At 36.9% G+C, this 17,633-nt stretch overlaps 1 protein-coding gene across 1 annotated transcript in view; it reads right to left on the bottom strand.

Annotated features, from left to right (window-relative positions):
• Window positions 1-6,719: 6,719 nt before the first annotated feature.
• Window positions 6,720-17,633, bottom strand: part of AHR (aryl hydrocarbon receptor) — a 61,305-nt gene continuing 50,391 nt past the window's right edge. The window contains exons 8-11 of the mRNA XM_063152554.1: window positions 17,180-17,289; window positions 14,860-15,001; window positions 12,811-14,086; window positions 6,720-9,551 (exon numbers count right to left, since the gene is read on the bottom strand). Of these exons, the coding sequence (XP_063008624.1) occupies window positions 9,396-9,551; window positions 12,811-14,086; window positions 14,860-15,001; window positions 17,180-17,289 (1,684 nt within the window). The 3' untranslated portion in view covers window positions 6,720-9,395. The remainder of the gene's footprint in view (window positions 9,552-12,810; window positions 14,087-14,859; window positions 15,002-17,179; window positions 17,290-17,633) is intronic.

Raw genomic sequence — 17,633 nt, 5'->3', positions numbered from 1 at the left:
GCAAGGCCAAAAATGTTAGCCTAAAGATCGCTTTAATGTGATCTTAATGGCACTGTACTGACATTCATCTCATGTGAATGATTTTATTTAGGCAGACTAACAAAAAAAATCTTGAAAGCCACAGAGCCTTCACTGTGGTTACAAATGAATATGATCCCAGAAGCAGACAAGTAGCTGATTTGCTCCCAAATGTGCAGGATCTCAAAATACATTAATGGTGTGTGAGACTTTTTTAATCTCCAGCCAAGAGTTACTATTTTTTCTCCTTCTGCTACCAGGCAAAATGTGCCTGGACATTTTACAGTGTGTCATAAATTAAAGAACACCAAAGGGACCTTTTTTCTTTATTATAGCAATCTGCAAGAAAACCACAGTCAGATTTTTTATTGTAAATAGAACAACATATCTGGTTTCTAATTCCAGCAAGCTGAGCAGCTAGTTGTTAATGTGGCACTCAAAAAGCATTTCATGCATGATTTAAGAAGCTGAGTGTAGGTAATTGTATCTGAAATTATACCACTAAAAATATAGTATGGTAAATGAAAGGTCAAATAGTAGCTCTTGAAGGATGGAAGAAGGCTCCTTCATCATTTATTGCATGCAATTTTTCAAGAAGTGTTTCTCAAGTTTTAGGTTACAACTAGGAAGTTATAAAAGGCTCCAAAGACATAATGGGAGGAAGAAGTATGTACAAGTTCTATTCCTCTAATGTGGGGAGTGACAAGGGAACATGAGTGGGCTGTAATACCTGGCTGGGTATGTTTATCTTAGCCAGGGAACTGCTACCTACCTCTCACTGCTGGCAGTGGCTTGATTTCCCTGGGCAGGACAAATGACTCAGGGCTGCATGAAGATTGACAGCCCAAAATGTTGAGAAAGATTGCTTTGAGGGAAGATGTGACTCAGAAGAAACTGGAAAAGAGAGAGCAGAACTACTGCCATGTTCTTAGCATGCAGGGGGCAGAGGAGGAAGAGTGATGACAAGGGACAATCCCAAGACAGGTATCCTACTTGCCAAGTCTGCTGTAAGACAGATGGTCAAGGCCTAAAAAAATAAAAATCAATCTCTCCACTAAAGCAGAATAGAGGACTGACATGAGACAATTCCCTTCCTGCTGCAAAGCAGGAAAAGCTGTTTAAGCTAACACACATAAACATGTATGTTAGTTATGTGTGTTATTTTCAGGGCTCTGAGCTGTTGTAGCAGGAACCACTCACTAATGTGCCATGGGTAAAGACAGCAGCCAGAGCAAGGAACAGAGAGCAATGAGAAGTTGCAAAGAATGGTAGCAAAGAGGATTGGAAAAACTACAAAAAGCAGATAAGCAACTTAACAGCTGTTCAAATTGGGTCATGTTACCCAACAGATTTTATCAATTGAGGGCTGCTGCTTAAGTTGTACCTCAAAGTGGACGAGAGCTGACCTAGCAGATGCCACATCAGACGAAAACAGATTCTAAAATAGTGTGGTATTTGCTTTAGGCATTAGGTGTTATAAATCATCCTGTTTAACCAACCTGTTGGAATTTTCTTTCTCACCTCCCCTCCCCCTTCCCCTTAAATAACAACGGCTTGGTGATCTGTGTCTGCCAGCATGGGAGTCAGCTCATTTGGAGCAGTGAATAATTCCCATGAGTTATTCCAAGTTCCTGGGTGGAAGCTCAGCTGGTGTATTAGTTGTGAGGATCCACATTTGCATGCAGTCCTTCCTGCTGCCAGTTGGGCCCTGGCAGAAGGCTCATCCTAGAACGACAAGGCTGTTGCATAAGAAGGAGTCACCAGTCAGACAAGTCTGGTCTAGGAGCTTACAGTTGGCTCTAGGCCCTGTAGTGTGAAGAGCACTTAGCACTGCAGATCTCCCTGCAGTGCCTGTACAGGAGTTAAGAGTCTTGGCAGCAATTCTGAGCCATATTTGTCCTTTGTATATCCTATTAGTAACTTCAGCTACTGTGCAGTGCTGCTGCAGGAGTCTGGATACCTTGTTCTCTGACGAAACAGGCAACTGCTCCAGCCATGAAGCAACTGTTCTTGCTCTACAGACTCCCACAGGCTATGTTCTTCACCTGCCTCTGCCATCTGTCAATGAGATTTCAAGAGTATATTTCAGCCCTTACTGCAAAAGCTACACAGTTGTCTTTCTTCAGAACCAGCAGCAACTAAAAACTACTATCTATATCTAAATAATATCTAAACAATAAAATCAAATCAGTCTCATTCTACTGGTATCTGTTGGAGCAGGTTCTGTAAGATTTATATGACCCCTGAGAGTGGGTAGGTAAGTGTGTCCATTAATACAAAAATACTCTAGTTCTAAAAATAAATAAAAGCAATGAAAAATGTTCCAGTGGTAAATCTACTCAGATCTGAATCTTTTGCCACATATTTTACTTTTGTCCAGATTCTAGCAATGGGCATGCTGACTTCAAAGCACTTTGAACTTCCACAAGTTTTGAAGTCACAGCTGAGTCAGAAAATCTGTGTACTTCTCATCTGTAGCAAAAAACATTTTAAATGCTGGTTTTAGATATCTGCAAAAAAAGGAAGGACTGGAACAAACTTGACAAAGTCACTTCAGAGTTATATTTGAGGGGAAAAGCCAGAGCTTAGAAGCATTTGATGAGGTTTATCTACATTCTTTAAACTGATCATTTCCACATTTTTGCTGCTTAATAATAATATTCTTGGTCTGAAGGTCTATGATTGTTATTTTACTTTGCAATATTAAAATTGAAATACAAAGTTAGCAAAACTTTTCTTTGCCTGAGAACTTCCTTTTATTTATTTTATTAAGAACTATTGAGGGACTGAAAGTGGACTTGAGCCACAAAGCTAAGTACATAAAAGCTTATGTACTGATTATAAGTCTAGGTCTGAAGTTTAACGCAGATCCTTCTTCATACTGAACGAGGTGTCACAGGCTCTTATTAGCCTTTCAAGTTCTGATTAGATGCCAGTATAATTAAAACATTCCTTGGCACATGATCATGTGCCTTCACGATCACAGGCTGCTCTGTGTGCATGCATGTGCACGTTACACAGCGCTGCTGCCACCCCCCACCAGGGACTCACAAATGCTGCACCGTTCTGTTCCGCAATTTTGGGCACTTCTGCCAGCAAAGGACTGCTCTATTTTTTATAGCGATTGGCAGTGCTGTGAAGTCCTGACCAGCTCTTGGCACCGTATTTGGAGCTCCACTGGCAGAAAATCATTCTGCACTTACTCTACAGTTCCATTTATAACTTGGAAGAGCAACTTGCACGTTCTGTAAAAAAAACTTCTGGGAGACAGTTATGATCATAATGCTGAAGAGAACTTTCAATATTTGTGCTTTAAAAAACATGTATGTCAGGATGGACAGCTAAAATCAAAGAGAATAAACTCTCCAATAAGGCCATTTGTAACATATTTCAGTTGCAGAGATCCTTCATCTACTGCAGATGTAAAACCAAGTATGAAGCTAGGATTTTTTGTTTGCAGGCTTTTATGTCTAAACCTCCATCCAAAATTGATTACATTTCTCCCCTCAAGAGAATGAAAAAGATGTTGATGAAGAGCTGAATGAATGTCTTAATTGCTGGGCCACAGACTATCCTGGGAATCTAGCATCTCCTCCTGAGGAATCCAATTGTCTTAAGTGCATGTCCTAGATGCTAGACCAAAGGATACATCCCTTGCTCTCTCACTCTCTCCATTATTCATGAACTACTTATTCCAAGTGGAAGACCTAAAAGGAGAGACTTTTTCGTTTCAGAATATCCTACAAACCACTGTGGAGACCATTTGTTTCACATCCAAACTCCAAACAAGGTAGATGATGAAGCTAACATTCATGTTTGGTTGCACATTAGCTCCTTTTGACAGATTTTCTGGCTGCTTTCTGTTGGACCATTTTTCTCAGTATGTTCTGAAAACGTGTACTGGTTTGGGCCGCACAGAGATGCAGGAAACACCTGACGTGCAACTTTGAGGGCTTGGTAGCCAAGTATCTTGGTATTGCCAGGATTTGAGCAGTTATGGAATAATCAAGGCAGCCAAGTAAGGACGCTGAAGATTTAGATTTTGCTGTTTAAAAAAGCATGGATTATCATTTAGAAAGTAGAAAAGAATACAAATACCTTCAAACATCTTTTAAGTCCACTGAGAATGACACCATCCTTTCTCCTCCTAAACCTCCCCCTCAAAACTTTATGACAAGTATCATTAATTAATTTCATAGTTTCTTCTAATTTAGCTCTTACTTTTACAAACAAGGAGCTGAGTTCTTCAAGTTGTTCATACCAGGTACCAACAGATGCCCAGTATTGTGTGTTGTCTGAATGTCCATAACCAGGAAAAACGAGAAAGTTTGATCAAAAATTTTCATTCTGTAAAAATGGGAGGAACTTTTACATTTATTACTCCTGTTATGCAGCATGAAGGATTCCCATTAGTCCAAACATCCCTCAGGCATCCTCTACTGTTTTTATGATATTTTTTTCAATACTGAAACTTCTCAAACTTACTTTTTATAGATTTCAGACATCCAGATGATTATGATCATATACAGCCTTCAAAATGTGTTAAAATATATGTTGAAGTTATTAATTTTTAAGTTAATTTAGTAATTAATAAAAGCTATAAGCAACATTGCTTATACTTTTATTTTCATCCAGGCCAGATTCAAATGAAGATAACAGTCTGTTACCTTCAGCATAAATCATAAAAAAGTTTAAGTTTGAGGGAGCTCTTCTTTTCTCAAAGACTGCCTACTTTGGAAACTAAGTGTATATAACTTTACTTAATACTAATAACATTGTGTGTTGGACATCAAACAGAAAAGTCGGATTATTAAGAAGAAAACTCATTATCTCACAAGACCCATCACATTTTTGATTTCACATATTTGGTTGGATCTTCAAAATTTTTCCACTTAGATACTGATGCCTTACTACTGTAGTTCTTCTTCACTTGTCAGGAAGACAAACTTCAAGAGATAAGAGGATTTATAGAATGTGGGTTTACCAGAAAAATCAATGCACCAGAACTTACTAGACTGAAAGAATGGATGTCTCTCTGCAGACTTGGATCAGATTCATTGACGAGCAATCAAAGCAAGCATTGCTTCCTGAACGGAGCAGGAATGAAATGGGTGAAACTGAACAGAGCCCCACACTGGAAATTACATGTTGAGATTGTTAAAAGTATACAATAGGGGGAATTTCATTTTTAGTTTTAGATGTCAACATACATTTGGATGTCTAAAGATGTTTTGGTCTTGTATTACTTAGTTAGAACTACAAGTGTCAGCTAGTAGGGAAGAATGCCTGGGCAGAGATGAAAGAAGGCAGGAAAATAATTAGCTAAATTAATCAACGACAGAATAAAAATTTTAGGTGTAGAATCGGGCTCTTACTCTAGCTAGTAGAATTAACTCTACTTAAAAGGCCAGTTCTCAGATAAACAAAACCACCCGAGAATAAAACAGCTCTCAGATTAAGTGAGTGAGTGGGAAACATGGTTCCTCACCAGGAAGATCTCCAAAATAGCTATTTGGAAAAGCTCTCCTCTGACAGAGCCTTGACTAAGATTATGACTTCTATCAACAAATTGCCTGAGCTTTCAATGCGGCACCCTACTGCTGGTTTGGTATACCATGGTTGTTAACTTTCATGCTGATTACAGCAAAGAAAAAACTTCATAAATCTCTAAGAAAATGGCTTTCTCCAGAAGAAAGTATCTCTCCTTCCTTCAAACAAAAGGACAGTAAGGTCCTATGCTGCTGGGAACAGGTTGATATGTGGATTGAAGGTGTACTTTTAACAAATGCAACAGACTACAAAGAAAAGGATAATCAGTGTTCCTTATATTATTGCTTGATTATTTCCAGATGTTACCTTATAGATTTGCAGTCTTGTTGAATTATACTTGTACCTTAGCATGTCTCTTTGTGCAGTGCAAGAAAAGTCAACAATAGTACTGACACACAGAGTTCATAGCCTCGTATTGATTCCGGATAAGACATTTGTCTTAATACACTTTACAAGACAATGGTGTAGTTCCAGCCAATTAAATTATTGCCCATCATGTCACTAAACTGAAAAACTATCGTAAATTTGGTAAACTGCATAGGGAATTACAGTGAAACATTTGCTTTAGCATTACAAACAATTTAAAAGATTATCATGCAAAGCCAAAAGAGCACACAGGAAACAGTAATATTAGCAAATATTATTAGAAATAAACAAATTGTTTTCTTAACTTAATGTCATTTTGAACTAGCAATAATCAGTAAATACCAGTGTAATGTAAGTACTAATGGCCATCTCCAGAATCACAAAAAAGAACATGCTTCTTTTCAGCAGCATCAATGCAGAAATCTGTTCCTGCCTCAGTACTGTTCAACTGTGAATTTACTGTGAGTAAGCAATGAATATAAGAGCCTTCCAACTACTAATTGTGGCTTGCTATTTACAAACTTTATTTATAAACTCATTTTCATGCAAGTATAAAATACTAATTCCATGGACAAATACACATTTGTTCACCACTCTAAATTATATACATTGTATTTGCATCTAATATTCAGAGAAGTGCAAAGTCCACAGTGACGTAAAGAACAAGTTTTGTAAACTATTTTAGATGACAAGCTCTCAAAAGATATTAGTAACCATACGATAAGGTATTTTTTGTATACTGCTGAAATCAAACATTTTTGTAGTAAAAGAACATACATTTCAGCTACATTCAAGTGAATATTTTATTACCATGTATTATGTCTTACAAACTTCAGTGGAGATGAGCAAGAGCGCTACAGAACCATACCTTAACGCAAGAGGTGTATTGCATGGTATGTGCAGGCATAGCCAAGGAGAGAGGAGAACTGGAAAGGAAAACAAGGTAAGAAAACTTGTACAAAAATGGACAGTAATACTGACTAACACTGGGTTATAATCTTACTTATAACAGACCTGAAGGGCTAATAGAGATCCAATTCAGAAACACCTGTGCACTGTAGGTACAGTTTGGTGCAGATCAAGAGTGCACTAATACAGTCAATGTTGTACGCATAAGATAATGCACAAAAAACGCTGATATGCATATAAACAACTAACTTGTTTACATTAAGTAGGGCAGCACTGTTGTAGTACTTCATCCTTGGCACTTAGTGATAGGACAACATGTATTTGGTTTAACTAAATTCATTAACAGGATATATAATGGTTTGTAAGATGGAACACGTATATTATCCCTTTCAACCTTCTGGTTTTACAGCATTTTTCTAATTTTCCAGTTCAAATGCAAACATGACACATTAGCTAGATATGGAAGACATTTCAGATGTTGGCTTAAAACATCACCTTCAATTAAAAAAAGACAAAATCAAGGATTAATTCAAATTATAGAAAGTGAATTTTTTAGTATTGTCTTGTGCAGAAGACAAAATTGGAAACATGGGGAAAAAAGTGACCTTATAATAAAACCCACAATGTCTTTATGGGCTTCTCCTGAATAGTAACTTCTTCCTTAATGTCCCTTTCATATATGCTAATTTCACTTAAAAGAACTGCTGAATTTATTAATCTGAAAAGTTGTAACTGAGATAGAAGTTTGGCATCATGTATCACATCACACAGAATGGAAGAAAATATGGTCTTCTTCAAAGAAAGCATGTTTCAGCTAGGAAAGGATTCCAATTTTAAGTGATTGTCCTTTATTAAACAATATTAACAACTATCTGGAGGGAGTCAATTTACTTTTGCCTGTTTCAAACAAACTGGCTAAATTGCCATTTTACATTATATATAACAAATGTAATAAAATTGTTCTTAACATATAACGATGTAATACTTTAAAATTAGCTGTTTAAAATATTTTACAAAGACATTTTATTATATATGAACTATACAACACACAAAAGTATGACATATTTTGAACATATACACATTTCTGTATTTTTCACATAGATTATTATTTTGCACCAAACATTGGTGTCTGCAATTTTACAGTCCTCAGTTAAAAGCAAAACAAAACCCCAGAATGTTTAGTGGATATGTTTAGTTTGGGTTTTTCTCCTGAAAATAAAACCTATTGCAAGGAGAATTTCTCTAACGATTTTTTTCTTTCCCCAATTTCATAGTTTACACAAAGCTTTCCAAATGGATCAACATACACAAGAAGAATAACTTCTCTGTTCTTTGCAGTGCAATTTGCCAGGGATAAAACTGAAACCAAACTGACCCTTTCCCCACTATTAACATTGAAAATTGCAGTCAAAATATATGTCAATGCCAATCACTATTGAGACTCCCTTACCCCTTTTATTGAAAATGCAATCCTTTTCAATATCCATTTTAATGAAAATATTTGCATAGAGCAGTCTTGTATTATTTCTAAAGAACATTATGAGCGTTTTAACACAAGATAAGGCACATGTTTTTCAGCATTAATAATCTAAAACTAATCCTGAGGATCTGCTCCTCCCCCTCAGCAAAATCTGCTTTTTTAATATACCCTGTATTACCTGAAGAAAGCAGAAAAGCAGTATAGAATAAACTCAAATTCTTTAGCTGAACTAAATTCAGAACATTAACAACTCCTGATAATAGTGTAAGAAATCCACAGATGAATTAAGTCACTTTCTAAACAAATAATTTTAGAGGGAAAGAAAAAAAGATGCAGCCAGTTGCACTGTTGATGTTAGCTAAAAGTTCACATACTAGAGATGAAATTTATAGTGAGTTTTGCTAAAATAAGCTCCCATCAGAAACAAGGTAGCTAAATTGTGAGGCACTTAAGGTTGACATGAAAAGGAGGAATGCAAGGGGTCTGTTTCATAGGAAACCTGAAGTTGCATATCATATCCTTGTATTAAGCCTTCTATTAAAGTGCTAGAAATGGAGACTTAAAACAAAAGGATTCAAATATAAAATAAGTGATTACAGAGCTTAGTATGCATTAAAATTAAGTGCTTTTGATTCTCATGAATTTAGAGCTTTTTAATAGTTTTTAAAAAATAAAGTCTGGAAATAATCCACATGTGAATCACCTTCCTTGTGCCATCAATGCTATTTGTAAAGTGCCCAATTATTTTCTAAACAACAAAACCATTTGCCTTATCTTATGTTGTATAGCATGACATAGTCTGTAGTATGTATGTAATCCATACTGCAAGGACACAGTCAGCCTGATGGAAAACAGCACATGCATACTTTAAATCAGAAGATTTAATTCCACCTGTCATTCTAAGAAGCCAGGTCTTGAATTACATATCCACCCGTATATAGTGCAACCAACCTCATATTCTCAAAATGTAATTTAGCTGTTCAAGTCTGACACTCAAAGAGAGACATATCAAGCTTTTCCTCAGAGCAACCTGATGCCCAGACAAAATCACAGATGGAGCTCTAGGTCTGAATCACATAAATCCACTAGATGCCAAATCTGAGAAGGATCTGGGTTCTTTTGGATGATGAAGAGGCTGAAGATGTGTGGCAGTCTGTGCATTACTGATCACATCTAACTGAGAGGGATATGATTCATTTACATTTCCTCCATTGAAACCATTTTGGAACTGGCAGGAAAAAAAGAGAATATAAATGGTTAGTATAGGAACCTAATTTATTAATAAGTATTTAAAAATCCTCCTAAAGACACACTGGATGAAATAACCTTTAAATATATTGATTCGCTTTGTTTTTTTAATGATGATTAGTGATAATATCATTTGCATTAAAATATGGACTGAATCATCAGTGAACTTTATGCATGTTGAAGTCAATGGGAGCCCTACTTCTGGCTAAGCAAAGAAATAATTCTATTATCTAAAGTGCAATAGAGTTTCTATTTCTAGAAACTACAGTTTGAGAACTCCTCATTGTCACATCCAGCTGTTACACTTTAAAAGCAACCTATTTACATCTTTCCGTGCCTGCAGTGGGATCCAGACATAACAGCTCCTCTAGGAATGCACATGCAGTCCCATCCATAAGCTGAAGCACACTGTGTGCAATCCACTGGCTGAAATGTTGCAGGGTGGGCTTTTTGACAATCTTCATATTGACAGTGCCAAGTAAGAGCAATGAATGGCTTTCATCGGTCTTAACATAATTGTTCATAGGATTATTTTAATCACCTAATGTAATGCTTCCTGTCATGCTGTGGACTTTATCTACAAAATACTCCATTCGGTCATGCAAAGAAAATACAACAAAGTATTTTAAACATTTCCATCATCTCTTTGGGAGTAGCTTATATAATAAGTACTCATTCCTTCAAGGTTTGTCTTTAAGAACATCTCTTATACATTCATTCATCTATTCATCTATCAAATTATGCTGGGTATTAGCTCTTTTTTCCTTCTATGCAAGCATTGAAATTTGACTAACTGCACAGTTCTTCTAACTTTTTAACAACAAGGCTATAGCCATGTGAATTATGTTTTTAATCAAAGCTGACATACTTTTAAGTGTACACACAAGGATTGTTTCTGACAGAAGCAGGTTATTTCAATATTCTTCATTAATAAGATGATCATACTCATAAATATTTTTAAGAATTAAAAATATAGAATCTAGAACATAGATCTAACTATACAACAATAGAATCTAACTCCCATTGATTTCTCCATGAAAACACTATGGAATTAGAATAATAAGATGACCATAGTACTTACTTAGGAAGGTTTCTTCTGCTTAATAAAGGAATACTGATTCTAAACAAGCAGCCAAATGATCACAGGCCTTTCTGTTGTTCTCCATCACTGAAAGTGATTTCAGACTGCACTGGCTATGCTCCTACCACAATTACATGATAGGCAGAAAGTCAATGCACATGAACACAACAGAACCCTCTGACTTTCTAATTCCATAGTCTTTTCATAGAGAAATCAATGGGAGTTAGAGGTCTGAAAAGATAACAATCAAGGCTTGTATAGTGACATCTGTCCTCTCTCTGGACTCCAGCCACTGACAGGGATGTGAGTGTGCTAAACCCAGCCACCAAGGCTGCCCTGCTTTGGTGTGTCTGTATGAATGTGGGCTCAGACAGCAGTATCCTATCTGCTTAGTCACATGAGGCTTCTGCTCATGCAGTGGTGCTCAGCCCCATGGAGCACAGGAACCTAACAAGAGGGGCTGAATTTGCCTCTGAACAGCTTAAGTAAGCACAATATTTCCACAAAGTGGCCTTTGATAATTTTTCTTTACAACAAACTAAAAGTCCTATTATTATTTCAGCACAGCATTCTAGTAAATAGGAAGTAATAGACATCATTTTTTCAGAGGTGCTGTCTTAGTCATTAAACTTTGTATAGATAGATGTGAAGTAAATGCAGGGAAGAATATAAAAAAAAGGGTCATAACAAAAATTATTAAGGAAGTGTAACAACAAAATAATCTGCAAAATAAATGCATTTGAAACCAGCCATTAAAAATAAAAAAATGGAATTGCAAATGTAATGGCTGTTCAAAACTGATGCATCGCATTAGCACAGCTTTTGTGTAAAGAGTAATGCTTTGTTATTGTAAAGACAAACTTGGATGGCCCTGGAGCTGCTCTGCAGCCCTATTAAGAAGCACTGTGAAAGACTAAACATTGAGCACAGCCAGGCAAGGCACAGCCAAGTCGTGCTCTAGTTTGCACATTGCAGTTTCTCAAAGTCACTTCATGCAATTTCAACCTCAGGAAGAATCCATTCATCATGCTGAACTGTGCTATAATTTAGGTAAATTTCTGCAATTGCATTCTTTTCAGCAGTGAAGCAGTTTTAAAAAGGGAATATTTCATACTTGTATAAAGCATGTAAAAATGGATATGCTCTAATTGCATTCCTCACCTTTGTCTTGCATAGGTTAAATGCCACTTTAATACTTTAATTCTGTAAATGCTTATGCATGTGCATAAGCATTTGCATGATCAGTACTTCAGAACATTAACTCATTGAGATACAACAACAAAAAATAAGAATTGTGAGTCTGTACTGTAGAAGCTTAACAGAAATAAAGGGTACAACAAAAATTACTGCAACAAAGATTATTCAGAATCAGGAACTAGCAATTGAATTTTGTTTCTAAGTTCATTTTACCAATGAAGAACAGTGATTACAACTGTAGTCTGCACTACAGCCAGGATCCTCTCTTCTATGACTTTTATTGTGCATTCTCCTTGGTGAAAAAGGACCAGATTATTTTACTGCAGCTATAACTTTTTCTTATTTCTTCTGCAGTTAATTTAGACAGCAGCTTCAGGAACAAGGTGGCTTTCACTCATAGCAATATATAAAAATTTGATTTTGCAGTAACATTGTGTATAGGAGTGAAACAGTTCATATTTCAGGCCATTTTTATGATACTATAATCTAATGCTTTCACTAATCCTAAAATCATTGAGGAATCTGAGTAGCTAGACAATATTCACATTTCAAAACCTTTTTTTTTTTGATCCTTACAACATATTTAATGAAAATGAAATGAAATAAGCAAACTCAATTCCTCTATAAAGGGTTTATTAGCAAATTCCAAGACTTGGAATTTGCTAATATATTGGCTCCTATCAGGAAAATTACTGGTATAGTACCACAGACTAGTTAATTCATTCTTGATTAATACTGCTAAAGAGAGTTATCAGACTGCAGGTATACGTATATATAAACTTGACCAAATGCACTTCTCTTCACTCTAATGAACAAATAAAGCAAAGACATCCACGCACTGCTAAGCCATCCATGTCAAACTCAGCAATTCAGTCAAACCAACTCTGCCCCCCAGCAGTCACCCAAAACAATATAAACTCGATTCAAAGTGCAAGCAGTGTAGCAGTGCTGTTTACCATACCTTGTTCCCCAAGGGTTGTTGCTGTTGATTTGTCATCACAGGATCATACTGCATTTGATCCACGCAGCTGGGCTGTGTCTCCTGCGTGCACGGGTACATGGAAACGGCGCCTGCATAGCAGGTTTGAGGAGTCAGCATAACCGACTCAGAGTTTATCCCACACTCAAGGCTTTCAGGGACTTGCTGCAAACGACTGAGAAAATCCTCAAAGTTGGAAGAAGCAGAATAGGTCGATCCATCAAAACCTGCTGCAGGAAAATCCATTTGAGAAAAATTAGAGAGCTGTGGCATCATCGCTGTGGGTTGCTTGTAAGGAACAAAGTCTTGCCTACACTCATAAGGGGAAGCGTTAACTTCTGACTTGTAAGAGAACTCAGATGTACTGGCATGCATGCCAGGGAACATGTATTGCTGGGGCTGCTGCTGTGAGCAGCTAAGAGGCATGCCAGAGCTCCAATTTGTGAACATCCCATTGACTTGCATATGTTTCATCTTTTGACACAGCTGCTGTTGCTGCTGCTGCTGCTGTTGTTGCTGTTCCACAAGCTGCTTCTGGTGCTGATGAAGTTGATGTGGACCTAAGTCTTGCTGTACCATGCAACCTTCATTCTGGACCAAGGGCTGCTGCTGGTTACAGTCTGAATATAAGAAGTCAGATTTATTTAAGGAATCCTGAACATAAGTCAGGATTTCATCAGTTATGTTGATGTCCCCAATATCATCCACATCAGATAATTCAGTTTTAAAAAACTCCTCATCCTGCTGAATACACTTTAGATCTTCAAAGTCAATACCCAGATTTTTCATGATACTGTACAAATCACTGGTTTTGTTATCCTGAAAGAGTGCTGCACTGTCTTCAGGAAGTGGAACAGTAGTGTCCTGGGAACACTCCATCAGCTCCCGTTTGAGAATGTTGTGATTTCCAGCAGGTAGGAGATTGTCTGTCCAGCCACCGCTAACAACACCACCCAGCTCATCCCTACTGTCTGCAAAGAAGTTCCGCTCAAAAGAAAGTTTATGTGAGGCTGGAGGGCAGAGATAAACAGACTCGTCTTGCCTTAACATGACACCTAGGAGGGAGTTTGGATCCACAGAGTCATCGTGTAGCGTTGCTTTGGCTCCTTTTCCCACTGTGCTTTTACTCTTCGGTTGAGAGGGGTCCATAAGGCTTGACATAGGGAAAGATACCTCATACAACACAGCCTCACCCGTGGCAAACATGAAGGGCAACTTCATGTTACGCTTCCGCAGATGTTCTGCCCCTTCTTCATCTCTGAAAATAAATCAGATATGTAGCATGGTACTGCAGTAATAAACAGTTATTCTAATCTTTTTGTCCCATGGAATTAACATAAAAAATGAACTATTCTATTTGTAGGCATTTTTCGAATTCCTACCTATTCCAGCTCAACTTGGTTGAGTTAAACCAAGAGGCAGATTATGAAATAAGGAGCTTATGATTTTAATACCACATTTACATATTACATTTGTAATTAAATCTAGACAGTATACACCATTTTCTGTGCATTATGGGCTGAAATGAAAACAAGTGGGCTTTGTTCCATGCATTAAGCTTTTCTTGGTATAGAAAGTAAATCAATACTTGAAGTCTCAGTTTTTCTCCACTTTACAGACTCCTTAGCAAAAATTATTTAATCTATTTAACAAGGCTGAATTCCATATTATGCAGAGCTTTGTTCAGTACTAAAATTCAGGACTAAATTTGTTATTTGTTACTACTCCTACACAACCGCAGTTGGATTTCTCAGGTTTTGCTCATTGGGATTGAATATAGTGCATAGAATAACTTCATGCTTAGACCTTTTTCTTTCTAAGAAATATATTTGTCTGAAGTTTTATGCAAAAGAACTATGCCACAAGTTCTGAAATACCAGAATTTCCTACATGTTTGTTAGCAAGAAAGAATTTGGGGAATTTGGAATATAAAGGGTAACAATTTAAAACCAGAAGTTCCTTTGTAAATATAAACAGCCTCAAACTACTTTTCATTTTGGAAGCGTACTACTTTATGAGCTGGTGACTTACGTAAGAGGTCTTTGCGTGGCAATGATGTAATCTGGTCTTCCATTTTTGTAGACAAGCCGTGCATTTGCCTGCACCCAGGCCCATCGATTTTCTTTGGTTAGAAGCCTAAATACAGTCATTCCACTCTCACCTGTCTTCATCACTAAAGAGTAAGAATACTGTTTACTGTCCAGCAAATAAATCATGAAAACATGCATGTCATGAAAGAAATCTCATTTATAGAAAAATTTTACAAATCTCATGTCCTCAATCGCCCAACCTGGTGTGGCACTAATGCATCCCCAGTGAATCAGGATGACTGATCACTTCAAGATGTCTAATGTACTCATAAAATAGAAGTCAAAACTGCAAGATATCTGCTACAGATTGGCAGCATTCTATATGGGGCTTTGTCCATTATTTCTTCAATAACAGAAATTAATAAATACTAGAACATATAAATGACAAAAGCCCAAGTCTCTTCACCTTCATAAAGCAGCTATTACTTTAACATTTAGAAAGCACATTACTTCTGAATGCAATCCTTTCACATTTTAACTGGTTTATGCAGAGGTACTTAAAAACCTTTTATTTCATTCCCACTACCACTAGCAATGCTTCATAAACATACTCAATTTTCACAGTACATTTCTGTATTGGGTTTGTGTGGCCAGGTTTTGGTAGTGACAGGGAGGGCTACAGGGATGGCCTCTGTAAAAAGCTGCTAGAAGCTTCCTCCATTTCCAGCAGAGCAAATCCCTAGCAGATCCAAGGTGGACAGGCTGCTGGGCAAGTCTGGGACAATTAGAAATTGTGATAATGCCCCATTATCCTGTTCTTTTGTTAGTAATCAATTAAATTAATATGCCCAGATGAAGTCTGTTCTGCCTGTAACAGTATTTGGTGAGTGATCTCTCCTGTTGCTCATCTCAATCCATGAACCCTCCATTATATTTTCTCTCCCTTGTCCAGTTGTGATGGGCTGAGATGGAGAGGCTTTGGTGGGTGCCTGGCATGCAGCCAGGGTCAACCCACTAAAGTAATTTTGGTGCCAAAACCCAGGATCATGAGGATGCTGAGATATGGAGGGTAACCAGGAGAGGTAAAAGGCAAAACAAGTACTGAACAATCTGAGAGAGTAAAATTATCATGGGGAAGTTTTGTTGCAATTGTGGTGAAGGGACAGGGGCAGATTTTGTGAAAATTTTCAAATTTTGTTCTGTGTTTTGATGAAGTTATCTTGGTTTTTGTGTGGGGAGCTTTAGTTTATTTTGGTTGGTTTTTTTGTTTTAAGTGAAGGTTGTGTGATGAATATGAATTTTAAAGATAATTCTTAAGTATGTGATTCACAGAGGCAAGGGGTGGAAGTAATACAATTGCTCAAAAGCCCTGCACTTCTAGACAGAAAAACTAAATAAAATGTATTAGGAAAGTCTAAGAATATAACCAAAAATCCTTCCTACAAAACCTATTTTCTTTATTTTAACCTTAGCATAAAAAATGTAGCAAAACCAGTTTTAAGAGGAAGTTTCAAACCATTCAAGTTTCATCCCCTTCTAATCTGGAACCATCTCTTTTTCTTTATGAAAGAAACAGAACCACTGATAAGCAACAGTGACTGAGCTACACCTGAAGCAGAAAATATGTTTAAATAGGCTGAGAACAACCTGCTGAGGGGCATTATCCAATTGTCTACGAGGGGATAAGAGAAAAAAATTTGAACTTTTTAAGAGAAGTAAGTGGAAAGAAGTACCATAATATTCTGAAGATGATTCTGTAAGTTCCAAAGATAACTCTGTTATAACTAACAGCAAAAGTAAAAAACATAGTCCCCTAAATAGTTATACATCAGATAGCTGGTGCTTATTTCCTCAACACTATACTTCTCTCCATAATTGTTACTTAAACCAGATCAAGCTGCCAAGAATCAAACCCAGAAATGTTTGGAAGCTAGGATGTTAAATCAGAGATCAATTTGTGGTAAAAATCTTACACTAGTATCAAAAGGAAATGCTTTATTTATCTTGTTAACAGGAAAGCTATCCTTGGTAGTCCCCTTGCCCAAAGAAAGTTTTTGAAATAGCAGAAGTTGAGTTGAGCAGAGAAGCAAGTAAGAAGAGTAAGATGTGACAGAGACTAGAATATTTATCCCAAAAGAGTCTAAATAGGAATATTAAACATTTCTTTAATCAGTGTAAGTTTTTAGAAGAACAAGTAGAACATATGAAATGAACAGTGTTCTTTTTGTTAAAAACCTCTTTTTTTTCTGTAATATTGCATTCATACCGAAAAAATCCTCCATGCTTTGATTTTACAGCCTTTTTTAGGGAATGAAACTTACTTCGGATGTGATTTTCAGCACAATAGAGCATGTCAGCTGCATGAATAAACTGGTATCCTGTTCCTCTCATACACAGCTCTGCTTCAGTGTATCCCAGGACAATTTTTCCTCTGGAAGATAAAACCAAAAAATTGCAACACAGCTGATGAAGCAACTCACAGAATGAACTTCAGCAAGTTAATTATGGCTAGAGTATTTCAGATGCAAACTACAGTTTGTGGCTATATCAATTGTACACGGAAGCAGAACAGCTCCAATAAAACACAGAGTCAACAAATCATAAAACTTTAACTAGTCTGCCAGGTTGCCTTCAGTGACTAGGAGTGGGTTCACAAAACCATTAGATCATAAAAAAGAGTGGATGCCTACAGCCAGACTCTCAGTTCCATACTACTGAACATATTCACTACTAGCAGGCAGCTCCCGTTACTTCTAAAGAAAGACACTGCTTTCT

This window comes from Melospiza melodia, chromosome 1 (assembly GCF_035770615.1).
Source record: "Melospiza melodia melodia isolate bMelMel2 chromosome 1, bMelMel2.pri, whole genome shotgun sequence".
NCBI lineage: Eukaryota > Metazoa > Chordata > Aves > Passeriformes > Passerellidae > Melospiza > Melospiza melodia.
The sequence above is the reverse complement of the archived record's forward strand: the minus strand, read 5'-3'. Positions and strand labels throughout refer to the sequence as shown.